The 21,100-nt window shown below is 42.3% G+C and overlaps 1 protein-coding gene across 1 annotated transcript in view; it reads right to left on the reverse strand.

Annotated features, from left to right (window-relative positions):
• Positions 1–1,818: 1,818 nt before the first annotated feature.
• LOC8037449 (peptidase M20 domain-containing protein 2-like) overlaps positions 1,819–21,100 on the reverse strand; it is a 43,734-nt gene continuing 24,452 nt past the window's right edge. Inside the window, exons 3-7 of the mRNA XM_042292960.1 lie at positions 18,823–18,967; positions 14,187–14,336; positions 12,076–12,217; positions 10,129–10,374; positions 1,819–1,961 (exon numbers count right to left, since the gene is read on the reverse strand). Coding sequence (XP_042148894.1) covers positions 1,819–1,961; positions 10,129–10,374; positions 12,076–12,217; positions 14,187–14,336; positions 18,823–18,967 — 826 coding nt within the window. The remainder of the gene's footprint in view (positions 1,962–10,128; positions 10,375–12,075; positions 12,218–14,186; positions 14,337–18,822; positions 18,968–21,100) is intronic.

Consider the following 21,100-nt stretch of genomic DNA (forward strand, 5'->3'; position numbering starts at 1 on the left):
TCACCCACTTTTTTTTTGAGCGCCTAACGGCACTGAGAGTGAAATAAAAAAAAATAAAAAGCATGATTAGAGTATCAAGAATTTGCTTTATTACACATTCTCTTATGCGTAATTGTCTTCTTCAGAGGCTGTTCACATAAACAAAAAGAAGTATTAGCAAAGACTAAATATTAAACAAAAGAAATATTTAAGTTCAACTTTACCAGCCAAAATTCATCCTACGAGTTGCCTGGGTGTGGCACACAGCAAATACTGTTCTTATTTGGTACGAGAAGTGATGCACGAGGTGCTAACGTATTCATCTGCCTGTTCTTCGATGATCAGTGCCTGGAGCATCTTACGTTCTAAAGGATTCTTGCTCGTTGGAATAACTCACCTTTTCCAAAAAAGCTGCTGCGCATACGCGAAAAAAGCTAGCGCACCCATCCAGGCTGAAAGAAAATAACCGTGCGGCCTTTCTGGCATCTAAAAAACAAGGCGACTCAGGACCTGCGTCGTGAGTCGCCTTGTTTCTCATAATTCCAGCAGACTGCATCGCCAGAGGCCACATGAATTCTTCTTACGGGGAAGAGAGCGCCTAGAATTTTAGATTCCAACGGGGAATGCTCTTTCCCATGTAGAGAGAAGCTTGGATAGCCGGCGTGAAGAGAAGGAAGCCAGACTGCACACCATAACAGCCGAAAGGGCGCTACCAGATAAGCAGTGCATCCTATAATGGCTTCGTCGACTTTCTAAGCATCGGATGAGTCTTTTCATGCACCATTAATTCTCATTTTGCAACCTTTGTGTAGTTTCGAACCCAAAATTTTGAAGTTTTTTGCGGTGTACAACAGGTTGCGGGCTGAAGTTCGCAAATCTTAAGCACCTTATGCTTTGTTTGGCACTGAGCAAAGAACTTGAATGTTTCGTCTTCCAGCGATCATTTTACGTTGTGAATAATTCAGTGGATGTATGGAAGAACGGAGATATTTTTCTAGTATCTTCCTTTTTTTTTTTTAGTCTCCCCTTGTTTGTTTCGAATGCTTGCAAATGTCCTCACAAACGTCTCCGAGGAGAGTTGTCGGATGTTCTGCATCGCGTAGTCTGGAAATCTGTTTTTCAAAACTTGGACCACGTTGGTGTTTACAAGATTTGCTGAGGGCAGAGACTATAGAACAGTGCTGGAAACGCTTTTTTATTTATTATTTCAAAGTTTCTGTAACTTTCAATGCGAAGGCAACAGACCGCAAAATATGAAACGCAGAAAAAATTATGTTGAGTGTTTACTCGGCGGGACAGCAAAGAACATGTCAGCAACATCATAAGAACTTGTTTTTGGGCGAGTTGGTTCATAGTGGACTAAAAGGCTAAAAGCGCGAACAAAATGGATAGCTGCTTGTAATTGTGGTGATTGGTTATGATGCAAGTCGGGCAAATAAGTGTGGGTATATAAGTGGTGATGGTTTCTAATAAAATAAGTTGAGAGTCTCTCCTGTAGTTTATTTGTCTTCATTGTCCTCCTTTTGTTCGCGCTTTCACTCTTCGAATTCAGACACCCCAGTTTCAGGTTTTTGAGCAGTGCCTGCATTCCAAAGTTCTTGAAAAAGAGAAGCTGAACGTTTTACATATGTGGTGCGAAAATATTTTATTTATCGTGCAGCTGCATTCACAAGCGAATTGAGCTCATGAATACATTATGATTCTTCCAGCAAATAGTTAAAAATGTGCAGTTAGGTTATCATGATAGTTCTCGCTCACTATGGATTATTAGGAAGTCCTGACAGGTGGGGTTTTTTCGAAAATTATTGCTCACGAAAGTAGCAGTGCATCTTGCCGCCTTCATTTCTGAGTTTGATTTTCCTGAAATTCGTCTTTCACCTTTTTCAAAAGTTTGGGGTCTCTGATTACTTCCAAAGCTGTCAGCGAGAGCGCTTGGGCCGCCGTCAGTGTCAGTTCGTACGAGGTTTGAACTCTGGCAGCGTCTGCGAATTCAGCCGTGTGATTGATTGCTTTCGTGTTCAATCTGAAGGTAGGATGAATCAAGGGAAGGATGTGTGACACGTTTCCAGCGTCCGTAGAGGCTCCTATCATTGCCGGAAACCTGCTTGTGTCGGGAAACCGCATGCCTGAAATAAAATTGCCAATAACGCCATTCGTATTTGCGGTGGATTGTTTCATTAATTAATCTTATAATTTGAAAGTTTCGCGTGCAACATCATACATATTAATAACACTTACTTCACTTAAATAATGTTTCTCTATCTCGTAACATACGTATAGTCTAATCTATCGTGAGAACTCGCGGTCTATCAGTTTTGTTAAGTCAATTTCATTTGAGACGGAAGAGACGGCACTATGACTCCTTCAGGGCTTCATAGACGCTTTGCAGTAGCTGTGCATGGGCGCCGCAATAGCAGACCTTCAGATGTTTTTGTTTTCTATTATTTTGTTTACATCATTTCATCACTACCATAGCAGTTCAGGTTATTGCCATATTAGATTGTATTGTGTCCTCCCCAGCACTGATCTTCGTGGATGGTCTTCAACGCCCGTTCCAGTGGGGCGATATCTCGCTAAGAAGAGAGAAGGTCAGCAATGGCGGCTGTCATCTGCCGCGCGCGTAAAGCGTCTATATTGTAAGCCCAAAGGAGAAAGGTTAGGGCAGTGTTTTCCGAACCCTGTGTTTTCACCCGGCGGGGTATCGCGAAGCGGCTTGGAAACTTAAAATGAAGCAGCAAACAAAACGGATTTGAATTCTCTAGGGTAACGTCGATGAAAATGAAGTACAGGTCGCAGCTCGACATCTAGCTGGAACTGAGAGTTGTGGAGCTCAATATCTGCCCTTTTCTTGAGAAATCACTCTAGCAAAGGAGCTCGATTTAGTTATTAGATGCAGTCATTGGATTTCGTCCGCTTGCTTCTTTATATGCTCTTGTTTATTTTCCGGCTAAGTCAAAGTTACTACATTAATGAGAAATAGCTTTGAGCGTCAATCTTTGCATTACAGTTCAGGCACACAAATAACCAAAACAAAAATATCTGTGGCATAGCGAAAGGCCGTGGGGCGGGGGGCGGGAAGGTGTAAGTTGTAAGTTGCAAGGGTGTGAGAAGCACAGAATTACAAGGTTTTTAAAGCAGAAAAAATACAATAAAAAATACGCAAAAGAAATGAGGTCAACAATGTGGTGGCCTACTTGTCTGCCAGTCATTTTCTTGCCCTCGTTTTTTTGCCGTATATTCCCATTATAAATAAAAATGAGAGGCACAACTCGTCGTCTTAATAAAGAAGAAAAAAGGCCCGCGCGACAAGTTTCCCACTGGACCTTCGTTAGACCGAGGACTGCAATATTTGAAGATAACTTTGCAAATTACGAATACAAAAACGTTTCTGCTAAAAAATAAACGAAAAGCTCTCCATCCTGAAACTGAAAATATTATCCGTTTTCGAACATCAACTCAGTGTCCTGTCGCCAGTACATTTTTTTTTCGAATGATTTTTGTTCGTCTTATAATGTTTTTGCGCATTTCGTCATTGCAGGAACTGACATTTCAGGGCCTCTGCGGAACCTGGCATGGACATTTCTTAGAGTGTCATTCGTTGTCCAGCACTCCTAAACAGTTGGACATTTTTTGTAAGACATTTGGAATAATGGAAACGCTTTGTTTCATTGAGTCACTATGGTCATGGCTGTGGCGAAATACTTTTTCCGTAATTTCGTGTCATTAACCAGTGAGGTTATTTTTTCTAATTTTTTCTAAAAGCCAGAACTCGCTGAAAATTTTAAACATTTCTACGTAAAAAACAAAACAAAAAGAAAGTTAAGTTTTTTTTATTGTTTAAAGTATTTTAATTAATATTAATTTCAGGTGCAATAAACGAAAAACGTACCAAAAGGCGCGGAGTAGGTATACCTAGAAAGTGTTTCACGGAGCCCAGGACAACATTCGTTGTGAAAACTACGCACCGCATTTTCAGGATGAAAGAGACGTACAACCTGCCGACAGGTGCTGGTCTGGAGAGCGTTATTTTAACACAATGTATTTAGACATATCCGAGTCAAGGTTCTTGTTTCTCACCAAGTTATGCAGAGAAAGTCAGTGTCTGCTGAGATCAGTAAGTAGTGGGTGTTGGCAGTGCGAGAAAGTGGAGCATGTAAGACATAGCGTGGAGAAATTGTTGTTCTCCGAAGTGGAACAGAAATGTTTGTATTGTTTCGAATGAACATCCCAGAGACAGCCTGTCACTTGTTTCTATCAAAACAAGTGTAAATAATGCTGAAGAGGGGGTAAAAAGTTGGAGATTGTGAATGTGGTGCTGATATAGGTGGGTAAGTCTTATGAAAGACAGTATACAGAACGAAGCAGGAAATAACAAATTCATGCAAACAACCAACACTAAAGGACAGGAAATCCGACCGAAATTACCCAAGAAGAGGAACAACAATAAAAAAAAAAAGAGCTGAGTGTGATTTAAGGGTAGCTGAGGGCCATCTTGCCTAACCAATGCCCTTGATTCTGCGAATCATTCTGAAATTCCGAAGAAACGAAACTAATGAGAGACTTCAAAAATCTAATTGAGTCTGTACCGATTTTATTTGGAGATATAAGTACTCCTCATTTTCAAACAAGTTATGCATCAGGCACATTCCTCGCGGCTCGACACGAACGCAGAATGAGATGCGATATTCATTCTAGTTGTGCTCCATTACTCAATCATCCCCTTTGCTCATTTTATCGTTTTGCGTTACAGAGAAGAACATAAAAAAGAGAAAGAGACAAAGAGGATGATTTGGAAAGAGAACATGCTAAAGATGGGACAGATGGCTAGAGGCAAGACAACTTTTAGGCATTGTATAACGGATTCTTTGTTATCTTTCATAATAAAGGCAATAGTGAAACTACAGTCTAATGAACAGTCAGCATGCAAAGTTTTTTTTCTTCAATTGGCTTTATTGCAGTGGAGCCGAAACAACTGATATATATATATATATAATGGGCATGGTGACGGGAGGCCGAAAAGGCGGGGGTATAAAACTGAGAAGACAAAAAACCCTTAGTGAAAACAGCAACAACGGACGATTTAATCTTCGACGTTTCGGCCGGAGTCCGGCCGAAACGTCGAAGATTAAATCGTCCGTTGTTACTGTTTTCACTAAGGTTTTTTTTCTTCTCAGTTTTATACACACACACACACACATATATATATATATATATATACACTCTAAAAAAAAAGGGTATCACCTTACACCCTTTTGTCCCATATAATACACCCCAAAACTTCATTTCGACGTACAGCGCCCTATAGTCGAACAGACGGCACAAAATTTTACGAGGGGCTTGATAACGGTGCGATATAACTTATTAAATTACTAAAGTGCGTATCAAACACCAAAGAAAGAAAACACGGAGCTTTTGCAGTACGGCCAAGAAAACTCCGATAATCTTTTTTGTAGTCAATAATGCGTACATCAGCTATCTTAATAAGTTGTACCACACGGCTATCAAGCCCCTCGTCAACTTTGGGGCCGTCTGTTCGATTATGGGGCGCTGTACGCCGAATTGAAGTTTTGGGGTGTATTATATGGGACAAGGGGTGTAGTAGTACACCTTTTTTTCTGAGAGTGTATATATATATAATGCTTGTAGCGCCTGCATATTACCTGCCGGGACGTTTGGGTCTAAAGACTGTTTTACTGAGTATCACATGATATTTTTCATTGTTTCAAAGAGTTACTTCTTGAAACGATGGTGCTAAAGGAACCAAGCAATGCTATGCTTGGCTGCTACAGGAACTCACAGTCGCATCTCGGCTGAAATTCGGTATACCCCAGTTAAACGCCGCTGCCTGTGCGCATTGATGTTTAATTTATCAGGCACGAATGAATGCGAGACATGCAAACATGCGAAGGGCAACGTGGCCCCCCTCCCCTCCCCCCCCCCCCCCTCCCCCGCCCCGCCCCGTTGGTAACCACAAAAAAACATATTTTTCAACAATATTTTTACTAAAAAAATAAGCTATACTTATCGCGGAATGCTCATTCCTTGCCGAAATGTAGGGCTAGTGGTCCGAGCCAGATGCCAATGTTTCAGAACTAACCCTTATCTTAATCAAAAGTTATACGACTTTCTGAAAATAGAAATGAGAAAATGGGGCTCGTGAACAAAAGGTAAGGGCGCAAACGAGCTGGTGGTGGTTAAACATTTCGACAAAAACCCCGAGACTGGGACAAAAAGGGACGGACAAACACAAAGTCTCAAACACAGCTGAATTTTATTTGACAAGGAAGGGTGCTTATATAGGCGTCAAATCCTACACAAATCAAGAGACGAAGGAAAGAGAGGGAGAAACCTTCACAAACAAAAGAGACGAAAAAAAGAAGAAAAAAGAAAAAAGAAAACCCGTGCCACAAGCAGTACAACAAAAAACAAGCATTACAATAGAACTGAAAAGTTTATACAAAAACAAAAGCTAAGTAGAAGGACTAAAGTGCATTAGTCCCCAAGAGACCCCAACACTACGACCTGTTGTAGTGTTGGGGTCTCTTGGGGACTAATGCACTTTAGTCCTTCTACTTAGCTTTTGTTTTTGTATAAACTTTTCAGTTCTATTGTAATGCTTGTTTTTTGTTGTACTGCTTGTGGCACGGGTTTTCTTTTTTCTTTTTTCTTCTTTTTTTCGTCTCTTTTGTTTGTGAAGGTTTCTCCCTCTCTTTCCTTCGTCTCTTGATTTGTGTAGGATTTGACGCCTATATAAGCACCCTTCCTTGTCAAATAAAATTCAGCTGTGTTTGAGACTTTGTGTTTGTCCGTCCCTTTTTGTCCCAGTCTCGGGGTTTTTGTCGAAATGGGGCTCGTTTTCGGCAGCTGACGCCATTCAGCTCCATGTCAAGAGCTTTGTCGTCCGCCGTCTTCTTAATGCTACTTTCAGAGAATCGCTTAAAACGTTTGCATAAGATAACGGTTACTTCTGAAACTTTGGCATCTGGTTCAGACGGCTAGCGCTAGATCTGGGCATAGAATGAGTGTTCGGCATGTGTACTTTAGTTTGGCGGTGAAAGAACCTCTGTGATATGTTTTTGGTAGATTGTGTATTGCAACTACTGCTGTCGATGCCTTCAAGGCATCAAGAAAGAGAGGGCTCCAGACCAGAAAATTACATCGGGCATGGAAAAAGTATTTTAGTGTTGAAAGTAATAAATTACTTGCAATATGTTTTAACGACAACTCCAGCGAAACCTTTCGCCGCTCTCTTTACAAGGGCTGATTCCTTGAACAGAGTGGTGCCGTAAAGAGTTTATAGGATAGCGATTCAACAGCATCAACTACATTCACAGCATCAACTACATTCACAGCTCCAACTATCAAATACTGTTGCCATAGTTGTGTTACATGTCACAAAAAGCTGAAGCAATGTACAGCTAGATGTGCGTGATTTAGATTAACATTCGCGGTATCTTCTTGCAAAACTGTGAAGCTCTTGGAAGGGGGGGGGGGGGGGAGGGATCAGATAAAAAATGCCACTCCAATAAGCAGCCAGCATGGGTGCTTGTGTGTAGGGGTGCTTGCACTTAGATATTTTCCTCTCAGTAGTTGTCTGACCAGCGGATAGAGGGAACTGAAGCCTTCACCGCCATTAGGTGGCTTCAAGTTGGTTGATTTATGTTTCAGCGTGCTCCCGGATGTGCTGTTGTTTCATGTGGATTTTGCTTACTTTTGCGGTACAAATGTGTCCGCAGTAGCACACAAGCAAATAATGAGTGGTATTGAGCCGCTGTCAAGGCCACAAAGTAGTTCCGAGTATAAATTTTGAAGCTTTTTACAAACACCCTATAATTCCTCTGGTAAGTTTTGTCGTTAACTTCGACCAGGTTCGACGGCGAAATGACTAAACAGATGGACAGAGAGGATTACCATCGTCTACGGCCTTACCCATTGTCCCTGGATTTCAATATATAAACAAATCAGGGGAATAATGCGGAAATGGACAGTGAAATCAGGCCGATAACATAGTTAACAATGTGTTGAACCGCGAAGAATAGATGAACTCTCACATTTACTGCTCGACGTTTGGTTTTCGCGGACATGAACTTTTTGTGGACTTCAGAAACTGGAGAGGTCTTGTATTAAAATGCAAAAAATAAAAAAAAGTAATTTAATTTCGGGCTGTTTTATTTAATGAAATTGAGTATTGGAGAAATAATTTGACAGTACATCTTATGCCAGGTAAAAAACTTACTTAACTATCAGTCGTGTTAAAGTTCTCATTAAGAGGATTTCACAATGCTTGCCTTACGAAAATACTACTTGTTATAAAGACTTTTGAGTCCGACGCATAAAGAACATAAGATAAGTGACAGGTCGGCCAATTGAAATCTGGCATTCGTGTTCTGTAAAGTTTGACATGAATTAAATCATGAGGCGCCAGAAAACGTTCGATTAAAATCGAATGGAAAGCACCGCCTCATGAACCTGTGTAGAAAGGCCTTTATTCGACGGAACAAATTCGCTGTCTATATTTTGTCATAGCAAGCCACTTAAAGTAAATTATTTACCCAGCATTGACAACGCTGCACTCGGGGAAATTTTATGCAGACGGCTGCCTTTGGGCTTCACATATTGCGGGCCTCAGGCACTCTCAAGCTCACTGGGATACATTATTTTTTTTTATCCGGGGAGTCAAACCCTTTGTAGTTGAACAACTAAGATACATTCATTGAATTTTATATCTGAAGATCTTTAAATCACTTGAATGGCTCCAGACATGGGACCGAGCACGGTGTAAAGTCTTTAAATTTATAAATAAATCGAGCAAGCGAATGTTTTAATCGCAGATATGAATAAAGATGCCTGACACATTTAGGTGCATCACGAACAAACAAATAACAAACAAATTGCTTGGTGTTCTCAATACCATCATTCTTAGGATTATATAAAATACAAACTCAGCGTTCGTTACCCATCTGCACGAGTAACCCCTAATTAAGAGAAACTATTTTGTATTTCTTACAAAGGCGGAGCACGATGCCTTGAGGAAACACACATGGTGCCTCGTTAAGTTAACTATTTTTCACCTTTCTTAGATCCTAGATGCGCGAACATAAATATGTCTTGCGCGAATTGTTTAAAATATCTCGCTACTATTGCGAAGAATACCTGAGCTGTCGTACGCAATCGGCCCCTCAACGCCAGCATAAATAATGTGCGTCACGATAACGCTGATTTTTGTGTCTCTTCTAGCTTTCTCACGCGTATGTGTTAGGTCAAGGATAAAAATAGTGAAATCGCGTTGCAGAGTAAAATGCAGAAGTTGGGAACACTATCATGGCGTGAAATTGGAGAGTAAATATGAGCACCGCACAATATCTTAAGATGGAGGCTTGGCCGACTTGGCCTACCCCTTAAAGGTAACAACTCTTTAAGTCATCGTACAACACTTTACAGAGTAAGGAAAAAACGCTGTGAAACGAGATGAAAGGCACGAATAGAATGTGTCCACCAAGGTGCTTAAGAAAGAGAGGAGCGACGAGTTGGAAGTCACCTTATGGCGGCCGTGTCACGTGATTCCATGATGGAAGTGGCCATGCGACGGAGAAGGAAAAGGTCTATATGCACCAGAGAGATATTGGCTAGGAAGAAATAATGTCTTACTTGCTACAGGGTGATTACTTTACTGATATACTCAACTATATTACGTACGAAGACTGTGATAACGCCACTAGAACAAAACATGACAGATAGTCTCATCGTTTTAACACGGACTGTTTTAACTCTTATATGTGTTAAGTGCATCCAAAAATGGAACAGTGCGTGTCCATTGACTAATGCTGGCCGTGTTCCAAAATTTACTCGAACTTACTCCAGGGTAAGGGTTTTGTACCTTGGCGTTCCAAAACCTACCCTCGACCAGCGTTTTTCTATCTGTGTTCTCACGTGACACTACCCGCCGGAGTAACTCGGATTCATTTAGTAAGATTTGGAACACAGCCGCTGTAAATAGTAGAAATCTGTTTACTTTTTTAAATAATATTTTCAAAATTTGAGATTACCCTTACTTTCAACGTACCACCTGCTCTGGCCTAATGGCCAAAAGTATGATAAAAAATTGAATTATTATCAGAACCCACGAAAATAATGAAGATTCGTGCTCACCAAGCTTTTCTGCGTTTTTTTGGTATACTTTAACCAGAGCAGTGTTTGTGACGACATCTTGTGCGATTGGGTCTTTCAATGTGACATCCACTCCACAACCCGTTGCTGTAGCCGCGCTGTTCAGACACGCCTCCACTTTACTTTTAAGTTCAGCCAGTTCGTGAGATTTCGGTGCTCTTATGGTTACCTCCATAGAGTACACTGACGGCGTCACGTTGGCCCTCGAGTCCTTGTCGCTGATAGTAGCTGAAAGGAAACTGGGCTTCAATCAATGTGACGCTATTAATATCACACTCTCAAACGACTTAAGTAGAACTATGTGTTTATAGATATGTTTCTCAATCATGTAGGCTTGTTCGAAGTAATGTTTCTGCACAAGAACTCAGCCTCGATTTAGGGTACCAGCGAGATGGTATTTACTGCAGAGTGAGAAAAGACGAGATGCAGGTTTAGTTTAATGCAGTCGTATGCTCAATCCCGTAAGTATAGATTAAGTTTGCAGTGAAAGTATAACACAACGGGGAATTCACCAGAAAAAAGAAACCGCCGTTTTGAATTCACACATACATACAAAAAAAAAAGCGGATTGCCGGTACCCTATAATTTGACGACATGCCGCAGTGTTTGGGATAAATGTCATTTTGAATGCTTAGCGTTATGCTATTAAACATTTTGAAACTAAGTTTCGAAACTTGCAATGAGAAAAAAATGGTCCAGTGGAACTCACGAATACACGAAAGCAAATTGAGACTGTTGTGAGAAAAGCAGATTTTTCAATGGAATACAAAAACGCTAACTTCATGCACTTCGGCATCCCATGCTGATGCCAGCATCGCATCAGGCGAGCTGTAGCATTTTAGCAACGACTGGTAGTTGTTATGCTGTGCCAATATATTGTTCGATTTCTCGACCGATGTCTTAGATAGTCCTAAATAATTTATACCGAGTACCTGTAGGATATTCGATGCAAATTGAGCGGTTTTTTCTTTTTTGCAACCTGTTGAGGAAGTCTAATAATTGAATGTTATCTTAATGACTTTAAATTGGTCTTACACTGCCCTTTAAAAATTTTGTACAATGTCTAGATGGAAATCATTTGCTTTATGGAAGGGTTATTTTGAATCAAAAGAAAACAAAACGAAAATACTCAAGTGCGGTTTTGCCACCATCCTTATTCTCCTTCGATATAATATGATGTTAGTTAAATCAGCCATCATGCACATCAGCAGTCGGAGCAAATACCGACAAAAAGCTTATGAAGAATGGGCCGACAAAAAAACAACCGCGAAACACTCGATAGACTGCCAGCGTATTGTCAGGATCACAAGTATTTTGCTTTTCATTCTGAAGAGTAGTTTTCTTTCAATTGTTTTGGATTTCACTTCCGAGGTTCTGTATGCCTGTGTACGGTCTGCTTACGGTCGGTACAGGCCATGTGTGTTAGCCGCGTGTGTTAGCGCAACGCAGCTCGGAGCACGTGAAGCGAAAGCTCCCGCTGCAGAACCCAGGAATCCTGGATTCAATCCCCACCCCTTCACGTTTCGATCTGGATGAGCATCGTACCGGCGTACAGTCGTGTATCACTACTGCATGATGCGCGTTAGCAAGGTCGGCTCTATCGTGATACAAATGCATTTTATATTTGTATCACAAATTTATTTTATCGTGGTACAGTATTTTAAATATACATATGTATATATGTTTCTGTATCGGGATAAAAAATTTTTAATTGTATTTCGTATTCCTCGAGAAAGCCGACTTCTTATATTTATTTAGATATCTTTTGATTTCCTACTTAACCTTTTTGCATATCGTCGCTGTCTCTTATGAGTGATATTTTTCTCCCACTTATTAAAAAAAAATCTGCCGGGTGTTTTACTAATAAACCCATCCTGCTGCAACAAACTTTGGCTTAAAAAATCCCGGGCCATCTTGCGTCACTCTTACCTCCGAGTTTCCAAGAAGGCTTCATTTGCTGTCTGAGCATCGAGAGATTAACGTAGGCTCCAACGGCGGCGTCCAGGGCGTTGATTCCTTCCCAGGGAGTTGCACCGGAGTGAGATTCTTTGCCTCTGTATTCCACTCTCAACTGAAAATTAACGAGCAGCAGATGGACGCATCCTTGGACAGCACACGACACACAGCAAAAACGGCAGGTTCGGATTGCAGAAATGTGCGTCTGGAAAACTCCGACTGGTTCCGAGCTACTTGTCGTACAATGTTGCCAAGCGTCTCTCGCGAAAAAAAAACCATATATTTTATTGAATGCAAGAATAAAAAAAAAAAGAAAAAAAGAAAGACGTTTACAAATCTTTGTAACGCGAAATTAGAGCGCAGCTTTTGAGCAGGAGGAGGGGGTGGTGCGGAGGGGAGGGTATGGCCCTCTTCCTCCTCACTTCCTCCTCCTCCTCCTTTCATCCTCCTCTCCTCCTGCCGCTGAATTTGTTCATGGGTGATGAAACTCGAAGTCGTGATGTCTTTTTCCCCACTAAATTTAGCGGGGAAACGTAATTGGTGTTGAGGTCACGTGACATCTATTTCCCCACCAAATTTCGCAAGGAAATTTTCCTGCTAAAGTTAGCGTGGAAATTTTCCCGCTAACTTTAGCGGGCAAACGACCCTTAATGCAACGCGCGCGGTTGCATTATGGGACGTTTCCATAGTGCAACCGGTGACGGCGACGCCGACGCCGCTCAACCTGGACTTTTCTTCTCTTGGGGAAACGTTTTAGCACGTGCTACGCGACAATTTTTATCCCAGTTAAAGCCAAAATGAAAATATAAACGTTTCCAAAAGAATGCAAACGTGAAGGAAAGTCAGAAGCCGCGTGGCCATTGCATCAACAATAGCTGCGGCCTGGTTGCGCTCGCGGCAGCGCTGGCTTCCACAACGTGCTGAAACGGAGGCTGCGATCGTTGTAAAGTCAGCCCCTCAACCGTTAAACATGTCCCCTCCTACAATACTTGATGCCGCGATTGTGTGCGGATAACTCCTCCTGATTTCCGAACAGTAAGTGCGTCGCTAACGCATGGCCATCGGCGATGCAGCAGACGCCGCTATATTGTATGCACCTTTGGGGTAGTAAATGGCTAATAAAAAGGTAGTAACAGTCAGAAAAGATAGTAACGGCTGCAGTTACTAGCTTTTTACTATCTAAGTGTGTAGGTCACGTGACACGAAGTCTTGTGACGTCACTTTTCTCGCCAAATTTAGCGGAGAATCTATATTAGTGTATAGGTCACGTGACGTCAATTTGAAGCTGAATCTAGCGGGGAAACTGAAATCATGACGTCACTGGCCACGGCCCCCTTCACGAAATCCCGCCTCACTTAATCCGGCTTCGCGAAAGCCGGTGCAACTAGCCAAAGAACGTTTCACGTAAAAAACTGGTGATCATTCGTACGCGCTAATATTGTCCCGCTATGCAGATTTTACGAAGGCTAAACGTGCAGTTACATGAAGCGCATCTATATAATGTTTCATTGGCGTGGAAGTTAGTACGCCCATAGGAGCGTAAGGGAACTCTGGCACTTGTTGATTTCTAGAGCAACTCATGCCATTTTTTGCGTGTGAGCTGGCGGTGCACCGTCTCTTGGACCACTCTAATTTACACCTCATACAACTTCGACGTAATAAACGAGGTGTCGTACCTGTCATCCTAATTAATTTGTTTATGTTTTTTTAACGCTCGTCCGTAACGTACCGATCATTTTTTTATTAACGTAATAAATACTCTGGATGAAACAAGTGCAAAATCTAAAGTTGTTTTTTACAATTTGAAAAATACCAGTAAAAAAAAAAAGCTGTTTTATTCGTTTCACCAGGTAATTAAGAAAAACCTAAAACAAGCGGCCACCGAAACAATAAAGTTTATCCGCCGAGGTGAAAAAACAAACAAACACGGCACGTGCACACTGGTAGGATGACAAATTTGTCAATAAAACAGAACGGATCTTATGATTTCTTAGAAACGTCACACGCTCCTGATTTTCCGTACTGAACCTTAGTGCGTCCTGTTTGCGCGTAGTCGCAATCGTAGCAAAAAAGTGAGCAGTTACCGTGGCGAGAGCGAGGCTTGGGAAGACAGCGATGTTCACGGGAGCCGGATGAATCATCATGGCCACGTCGGCACCCTCGAAGGCGCCCCCGTCGATGAGGTACGCCTTCCCGTGTCCGGCTTCTTCGGCAGGTGTTCCCAGAACCACGACCTTCGGACACGCAGAACTGGTGACTTTGGCTCGCAAACTAGAATTATTTGTCAAATAAATAGCGCGGAAAACTCCAGCATCTAGAGTAGATCTGTTGCAAAGCGGACTATGCGGCGGGTTCCCGAAATCCTGGGAACTGGCTGTAGAGAACCGGCTGTAGCGGGCGACGGACACTACTTTGGAGGCGACGGAGGCAACGCTAGCGACCAGGCAAGGACAGGCGTGGAACTGCGACAGATACTTTACTATGGTCCCTGAGAGTTGAAACGCAGGAAGTGGTGGGTTCAGAACGTATTAAAGCCGATAAGAAGGCGGATGAACGAAGCGAGGAAGAGGGACGGTCGCGCGGAGATACCGCCAAGACAGACGGCTGCCTCCTCTGTCTCCAAAAGTGCCCACTGCGACAGATGGCGCCAGCTAACAACCCCTTACAGTTCAAAGAAGAAGACCCAGGGGATGCGCGCGTCCAGCCGTTTGAACTATGCAAAAGCTGTCGGAGCTAATGCCATCGGGTTTTCACGGAGTAAGACGTATTCCCCAGTAAAGTATTTCCTGCCAGTTTTTGTATCCCCCACTGTCGTCAGCAGAGTTTTATGGCGAATTCAGGTGGTCAATCACCGGCGATCCCCTGCCGCCGGCACTGCACCCAAAAACGCTCTAGCGGCGCACTACGTGACGCTCTCCACTCGAACACAAAGCGCCGGTCATGCATTTTTGTTTGCGTGAGTGCCGCGTAAACTATTACTATCTCTTCCCTCGATTATTATATGGTACAATGGGCACGTTTTATGCGTCAACGACCAAACTTCAGATTTTCTAGTATGGGCGTTAGCGTAAGTAGCTCATCGATAGTTCTTTTAAATAGTGGCATTTATTGGCCCAACTTACAAATTTTTAAATAAAAAAAATATTGAGAGATTAGATGAATGAACCTATGTTGCACTGCCCGCGAACGCGTCAAATTTCAATATATTTTGATGTATTTTTGAAGAACTATCGCCATTTAACGAGACTCCAAAGAGGGCTTACCAGTGGCGGTTTTCACATTCTATTTTCTTGTGATTATTTTCTTTGGAATCGAGCTGCGCCGCCATTCATTCATATATTTATTTTTTTCACAGCAGTGTAACAACGCGCCATGTCAAAGAGGGAACTGACCTTGCGCAAGCTTCTTCCAAAACACGTGGCTCCCTTTAAATCATCAGTTATCTTCAAATTCGTTCTTTTCGTTATTTTTCTCGGAGCACAAATTTGTGTCTGTTTCGACAGATTTGTTTGTGATCAAAACCCGATATCTGCGAGCATTGTTTCGTTTGGTTTCCTTTCCTAATTTGGGTAGGACGATACCAAATGCAGTCGGGCAGGCAAGCGGCGCGATCTTTTGTAGCTAGGGTAAAAATTATGCCGGCGAACCGCCGGCACAGGCCTGAAAAGCGTCACCTGAACAACGAGCACCCGCCAGCCTTTAATCACGCGAACGCCTTTACCGAAAATGTGGTAAAATATTCTGCCGGGAAATGGCCACCCGAAATAGGAATTAGTTGAACGATCCGATATGACTCCGATGAAAATACACGATAACGATACAATCAAGGCGCGAAGGCACCAATGGAGTATTATTCGGTATCCTTATCAGAGTTATCTGATGATCTACTAAAACTCATTATTAGAAAGTTTTAGCAGATCGTTCTTGTACCACCGATAACGATACCTAAAACGATATGAGGCGCCCTCAAAGGCGTCGGATGACTATTGGGTTGTTATTGAAATCACCGGGACGATCAACTGAAACTTACCGTGAATAGGTAGATGCTGCGAGACGAGGACAAGCATTCGCAACTTTCAGCGATGGTGGTACCGCGGTGTGAGAATCGCGCTCCCTAGCTCCTGGATCACCGGCTTCACAAAAAAGGTGCTTGCAAATACCTTCCTGACGTGCAAAAAATGAACTTAGGCTATAACACAGCTCATTTACAGCAAAACTGGAATTTCTCACGCGTCGCAAGCCCAGCCTCGTACTGCTGTTCTACGACGATCATCCAGATAAAAGCCATTTTGATAGGCTCCAGTACGCCCCCTATAGGTCGTGAAAGTTGCAAATACGAAGGGGGACCCAAAAATAACCGGAAATAGTTTCTGGAGGGTGGACACCTTGTAGTAAAGTTTCAACCGCTAGATGCGTTTTCCAGTGACCTGTCTTCATCAGTATACGAGTTGGCGTTCTGAGACACTCTGTTGGGTTTCAGTGGATTGCTTTTGGAGACACTTTCAACGCGTTTGACTATTTCGTGATAATTGACAAACAACGCCCGCCGCAAAAATATTGTTTTTTGTTGAAGAAAACTGCGGCGGGGACGGTTGTTATGCTACAAACGTCTAACAAAAGGCTGTTCAGAGTAAAACAGAATTTTACGAATGGTTTTCATGTTTTAAATAAGGCAAAATGTCGATTGACAATGAACCTCGTTCCGAGAGTCTTTCGATCAGACGGATTGAAGATTGTGTGGCAAGAAATCTTAGACAACTATATCGTCAAATGATTGATAAACTTGAGGTTGACTGGAGTGTTGTCGAGCTTTTGTCAACAGATTTATGGGAGAATGTACACAAAAAATATTTTGCAGCGAAATTTGTGTTTCGCTTCACTAGATTTTCAGTCCATCATGGCAACTCGCTTTTCCACACCACGCGAGTATTCCGCAGTTTTTTGTCTTAAAATGGGACGATCCCCGTGTCCGATCCTCTCTATTTACCCGACCTCGCCCAGTATGACTTTTGTGTTTTCTCCGATGCAAGAAGTGTTTAAAGAGAACCGGTTTGCCGACGTAAAAGAGGTGAAACAAACAATGGCAGGATCGCTGGAAGGCATCGGCATCGACAAGATTAAAGGTTGTTTTGATTATCTGAATAAACGTCTCGACAAGTGTACTGAATCAGGCAGAGAGTACCTTGAAGTTTACTAAAATTGAAATGCGTCAAATTTGACCAAAAGTTCTATAAAAAAAAAAAAAAAAAAACTTTTATTTTTTTTGGGCCTCTTTTTGTGCAGGGAGTTCACAAAGTTCGGTTCTGAACCTGTCAGTAACTGTAGCCAATGAAAGCTTAAGAAGCACAGGGCGTCGTTTACTACGTGCCTTGCACAGACATTCGTTCTTCGACGTTCTTATTAGCTAATAGAGAAACATAATTGTGTTCGAGGCGATAGCAAGAAGCTCGGGATTTGCACGCCCTGCCTTTCTTAAGGTGCCCGGCAACGACTTTTTGACTGGTTTTTAATTTGCACCGAACCAGAGCTCACTGAACGTAGTAGCCTAGTGAAACTGTTATTTTCTCGAATTTCGCTTTATTTTAGAAGTTACAGGCAAATTAAAATGACAAAAACAAGCAACAAATAACCTCCTTCATAAAGTTTCTGGTCCTGGCTTTGGTGGCCCTGAACTAGGAAGGTTATTGAGCTCAGCGAACGCTCACGGCTGCCGCACTCTGTATCGACGGCTCTAGAGGGCGCCACTAAAGCATGGGCTGGATAGGCTGGATGAAGCGGGCGGCCAGGGCGGCTCGCGTTGCATTTTCTGCGCGACTAAACACTCTTTGTTAAAGCTTTTTGGCTCGAAATGTTTGCCGCTTTAGGTCCGAATCTCCGAACACCACAAAAGAAATACGCGACACACGAGTGACACAAATGCACAAATGCGCGACGCGGAAGCTGACTGCCGCCAGACCAATTTCCAGGGCGGCGTCTCGATGCCCGAGTGTTTTTGCACTCAGCGCGAGTATTTTAAGGCAGGTGGGCCTACCAGGAGTATGTCACTAGAAACAGCGTGAAGTTGTCGCAGATAATGAAGCGTCCTCCTTCCGCCATGCAGCCACAGAGATGCACAGTGTATACAACACCAGACGTGCTGTCTCGCGAAAACATCCCCCTGAGGCTCGGAACTCGGTGACAGCTCCAGTGCTCGGAGGAAACACACAGCGTGGAGTATTCTTCGGGCAGAGAGGCCTGTGTCTTCTGGTCATAACTTACCTACACGGCTTAATAACATTTGCATGAACCGCTTTATTACTTATTTTATAACAAAACACAAAAAAAATGGACACTTGTTGTCTTATTTAGGTCAATGTAATTGATTTGGCGGGAATTTTATGAGAATGTTTCGAATTTTTTTCATGTAAATTTGCATTAAATATGTTGAGTTGTTTTCTATTATTTTTTAGAAATGTTCAAATAGGATTGTTTTTAAATCATGCCTTTCCTGTACGTGCGAGGGCACCGGATTTACCCAAGTTAGCTCTTAGTAGCTTTTTGTCCACCGTCCTCGGCATAATGTTGCTGAACTAAGGTTCAATTCAATTCAATCCAAATGACGTACATTCGTGAAACATCATGCTCTATGTCTGAGTGAGAAGAAACACTTTATAGCTTACGAGTTTTGATACCGTAATTAAGCCGGTTGAACTGAAGCGAGGCCAAATGTGTCGGCCGTACCTTTCCTGGGAGCGAAGAGTCCCGCTGGAGCACCTCCTTGACGCCAATGCCGGCGGCCACCGCACTCTCGGCGATCAGATGGTGTCCGCAAGCGTGGCCGATGTTCGGGAGCGCATCGTATTCGCACAAGAGGACGACCACCGGGCTTCCACCTTGAAGATGGGCTTTGACTTGTAAAGTGTTTTGTAGTTCTCCCATCATCCGGGAGAAGCAAAGGCCGTCAAAAATATTTCGTACACAGGGACGGAATTAAGCTATGAGCCAAATCGTTCCTCCGAAAAATACTCATCGCGCAGAAATAAGAATAATGTCGTATATTGTTCTTTGCAAAAGGGCCTGTTCGGAAAAATTTAGAACGTTCTTTTTTAAAACTATACCCTTAGCGAAAAGTCGTTCAAAATCAGTACACTCGAAGTGTACTGAAGTATACTAAAAGTATACTTTCAGTGCGGTCTTTGTACTGACTGTATACTTTAAGTGTACTTAAAGTATACTTCCAGTAAAAATGGCGGTGGACTGAAAGTATACTCGTCCGTACGAAACTAGTACATGTAGTAGAATCGTAGTGCCCGCAGTACAAAGTAGTTCAAAATCAGTATACAGAAAGTGCACTTAAGTATACTAAAGGTCTACTTTCAGTGCTTGCAGTCAGTGTACTCAAATTATAATAACGGGTATATATATATATATATATATATATAGCGCGACTTTTAACATCAACACACTAAAAACGCGATAAATACGCCGATGCCGTTTTCACAGAATATTTGTGGGGCTCGGTGGACATTAGATGAGTAAATGAACGTCACAGTACGTTGTCTAATTAGCTTTTTTAGTTGACACTGTATTTGACCATGTTGAATTTTCAATTTTAAAGGGGCTATGAATAAACTCTAGCCCAACTGAAACAATTTTCGAAAAGGTGACGAAATTTGGGTTATTCATAGCTAAAACTCTGCCTTTCGTCGCCTGATTAAAAACACCGCGCTGGACAGAGCGCAGGATGCTATTCTTACGTATTCCCTTCAGTCGAACCGTTGGATGTATGATGCTGGAGCATCCACCAAAGGCACGCTGTCAAAAGTGTGCAACTTCGTCCATGCTGAACGCGACAGCACTTTATGAGGGTTTTAACTTCACTAGAAAATTAAGTAATGCATAGAACTCCAGTATGAGAGGTTCTCGCTAACACAAACAAACATGCCATCACCGATATGCCATGTCAAAACCGCTAAGTCACTGTCCACTTTGCCCGCCCCTGCCGCGCGTGGTTCTTGAATCAAGGCAAAAAAGTGCGAAATTTGATAAATAAATATCTGAAAGCCTCTTGCTGTTTCGTGAATAGTTTTGATTGTGTTAGGCTCTAATAACGACTGCCTCTTAAACAGCAATAATAAAAAAAGTAAATTTACGGATTTTAATTACTTTAAAAAAATGTTGCCACGGTTATTCACCCACGTAATGTCCGCCGAGTCGCACGACACACATGAAGAGTGCATCAACATGACAGTGAGCCCCAAATTTTCCTGAAAGCAGTTGATTAAAAAATATCATCGGGTATAGCTGACTTAATGTGACAAAGGGATGCTTCATTTCTCATTTCACTGCAGACCACGTGGTCCAAAAGTTCCCCGGGGAAACGACCGGCACTGTCATAGCATACTTACGTCGCAAATGCAACATGAACTTACGCCTAAAAAAAAGCACAAATAGAATAATTAGCTACATGGTACGCTACAGAAAGTAGCGTTATCTAACTTGTCAATAATTATTTTAGCTAGTCATTTCTATAAATTTAGCAATTGAAAAGTCTACTTTTATTGCAAAGATAGCTTTTACTTTCCCTGAGCTGTATCTGTTACCTTTATTGAAGAATAAAAGTTTACTGTAAAAAAAACTGTTAGCACCATTCGGAAGCTAGGCTATCGAGGGCAATCGCACCAAGTGTTTAATGCTGCTGATGAAAAAGCATGCACATGACTTTGTTTTCAAAGTGCACCGCCACTTCCGTGCTGCCTCATAGGCTAGTAGACAAATTACGTTTGCAGGATAATCCGGTGTTTTTGTAATGCAAGTCTCAACGCACTATACGCTGTTTCAGATATATGCATTCACAGCAATCAAAAGGACAGGAGGCAAAATAAACCACGGCTAATAATGGGGACATAAGATGCTCCACCTTGCATAGTCGCATGCTGCGCAAATCAACTTCTGAACCGCGTTAGCAAAGTGGTGTTATCAATGGAAGCTCGCTCTGAAATTGGCTGGAGAAATCGGC

This window comes from Ixodes scapularis, unplaced genomic scaffold (assembly GCF_016920785.2).
Source record: "Ixodes scapularis isolate PalLabHiFi unplaced genomic scaffold, ASM1692078v2 PGA_scaffold3__209_contigs__length_174095766, whole genome shotgun sequence".
In the NCBI taxonomy this organism is placed as follows: domain Eukaryota; kingdom Metazoa; phylum Arthropoda; class Arachnida; order Ixodida; family Ixodidae; genus Ixodes; species Ixodes scapularis.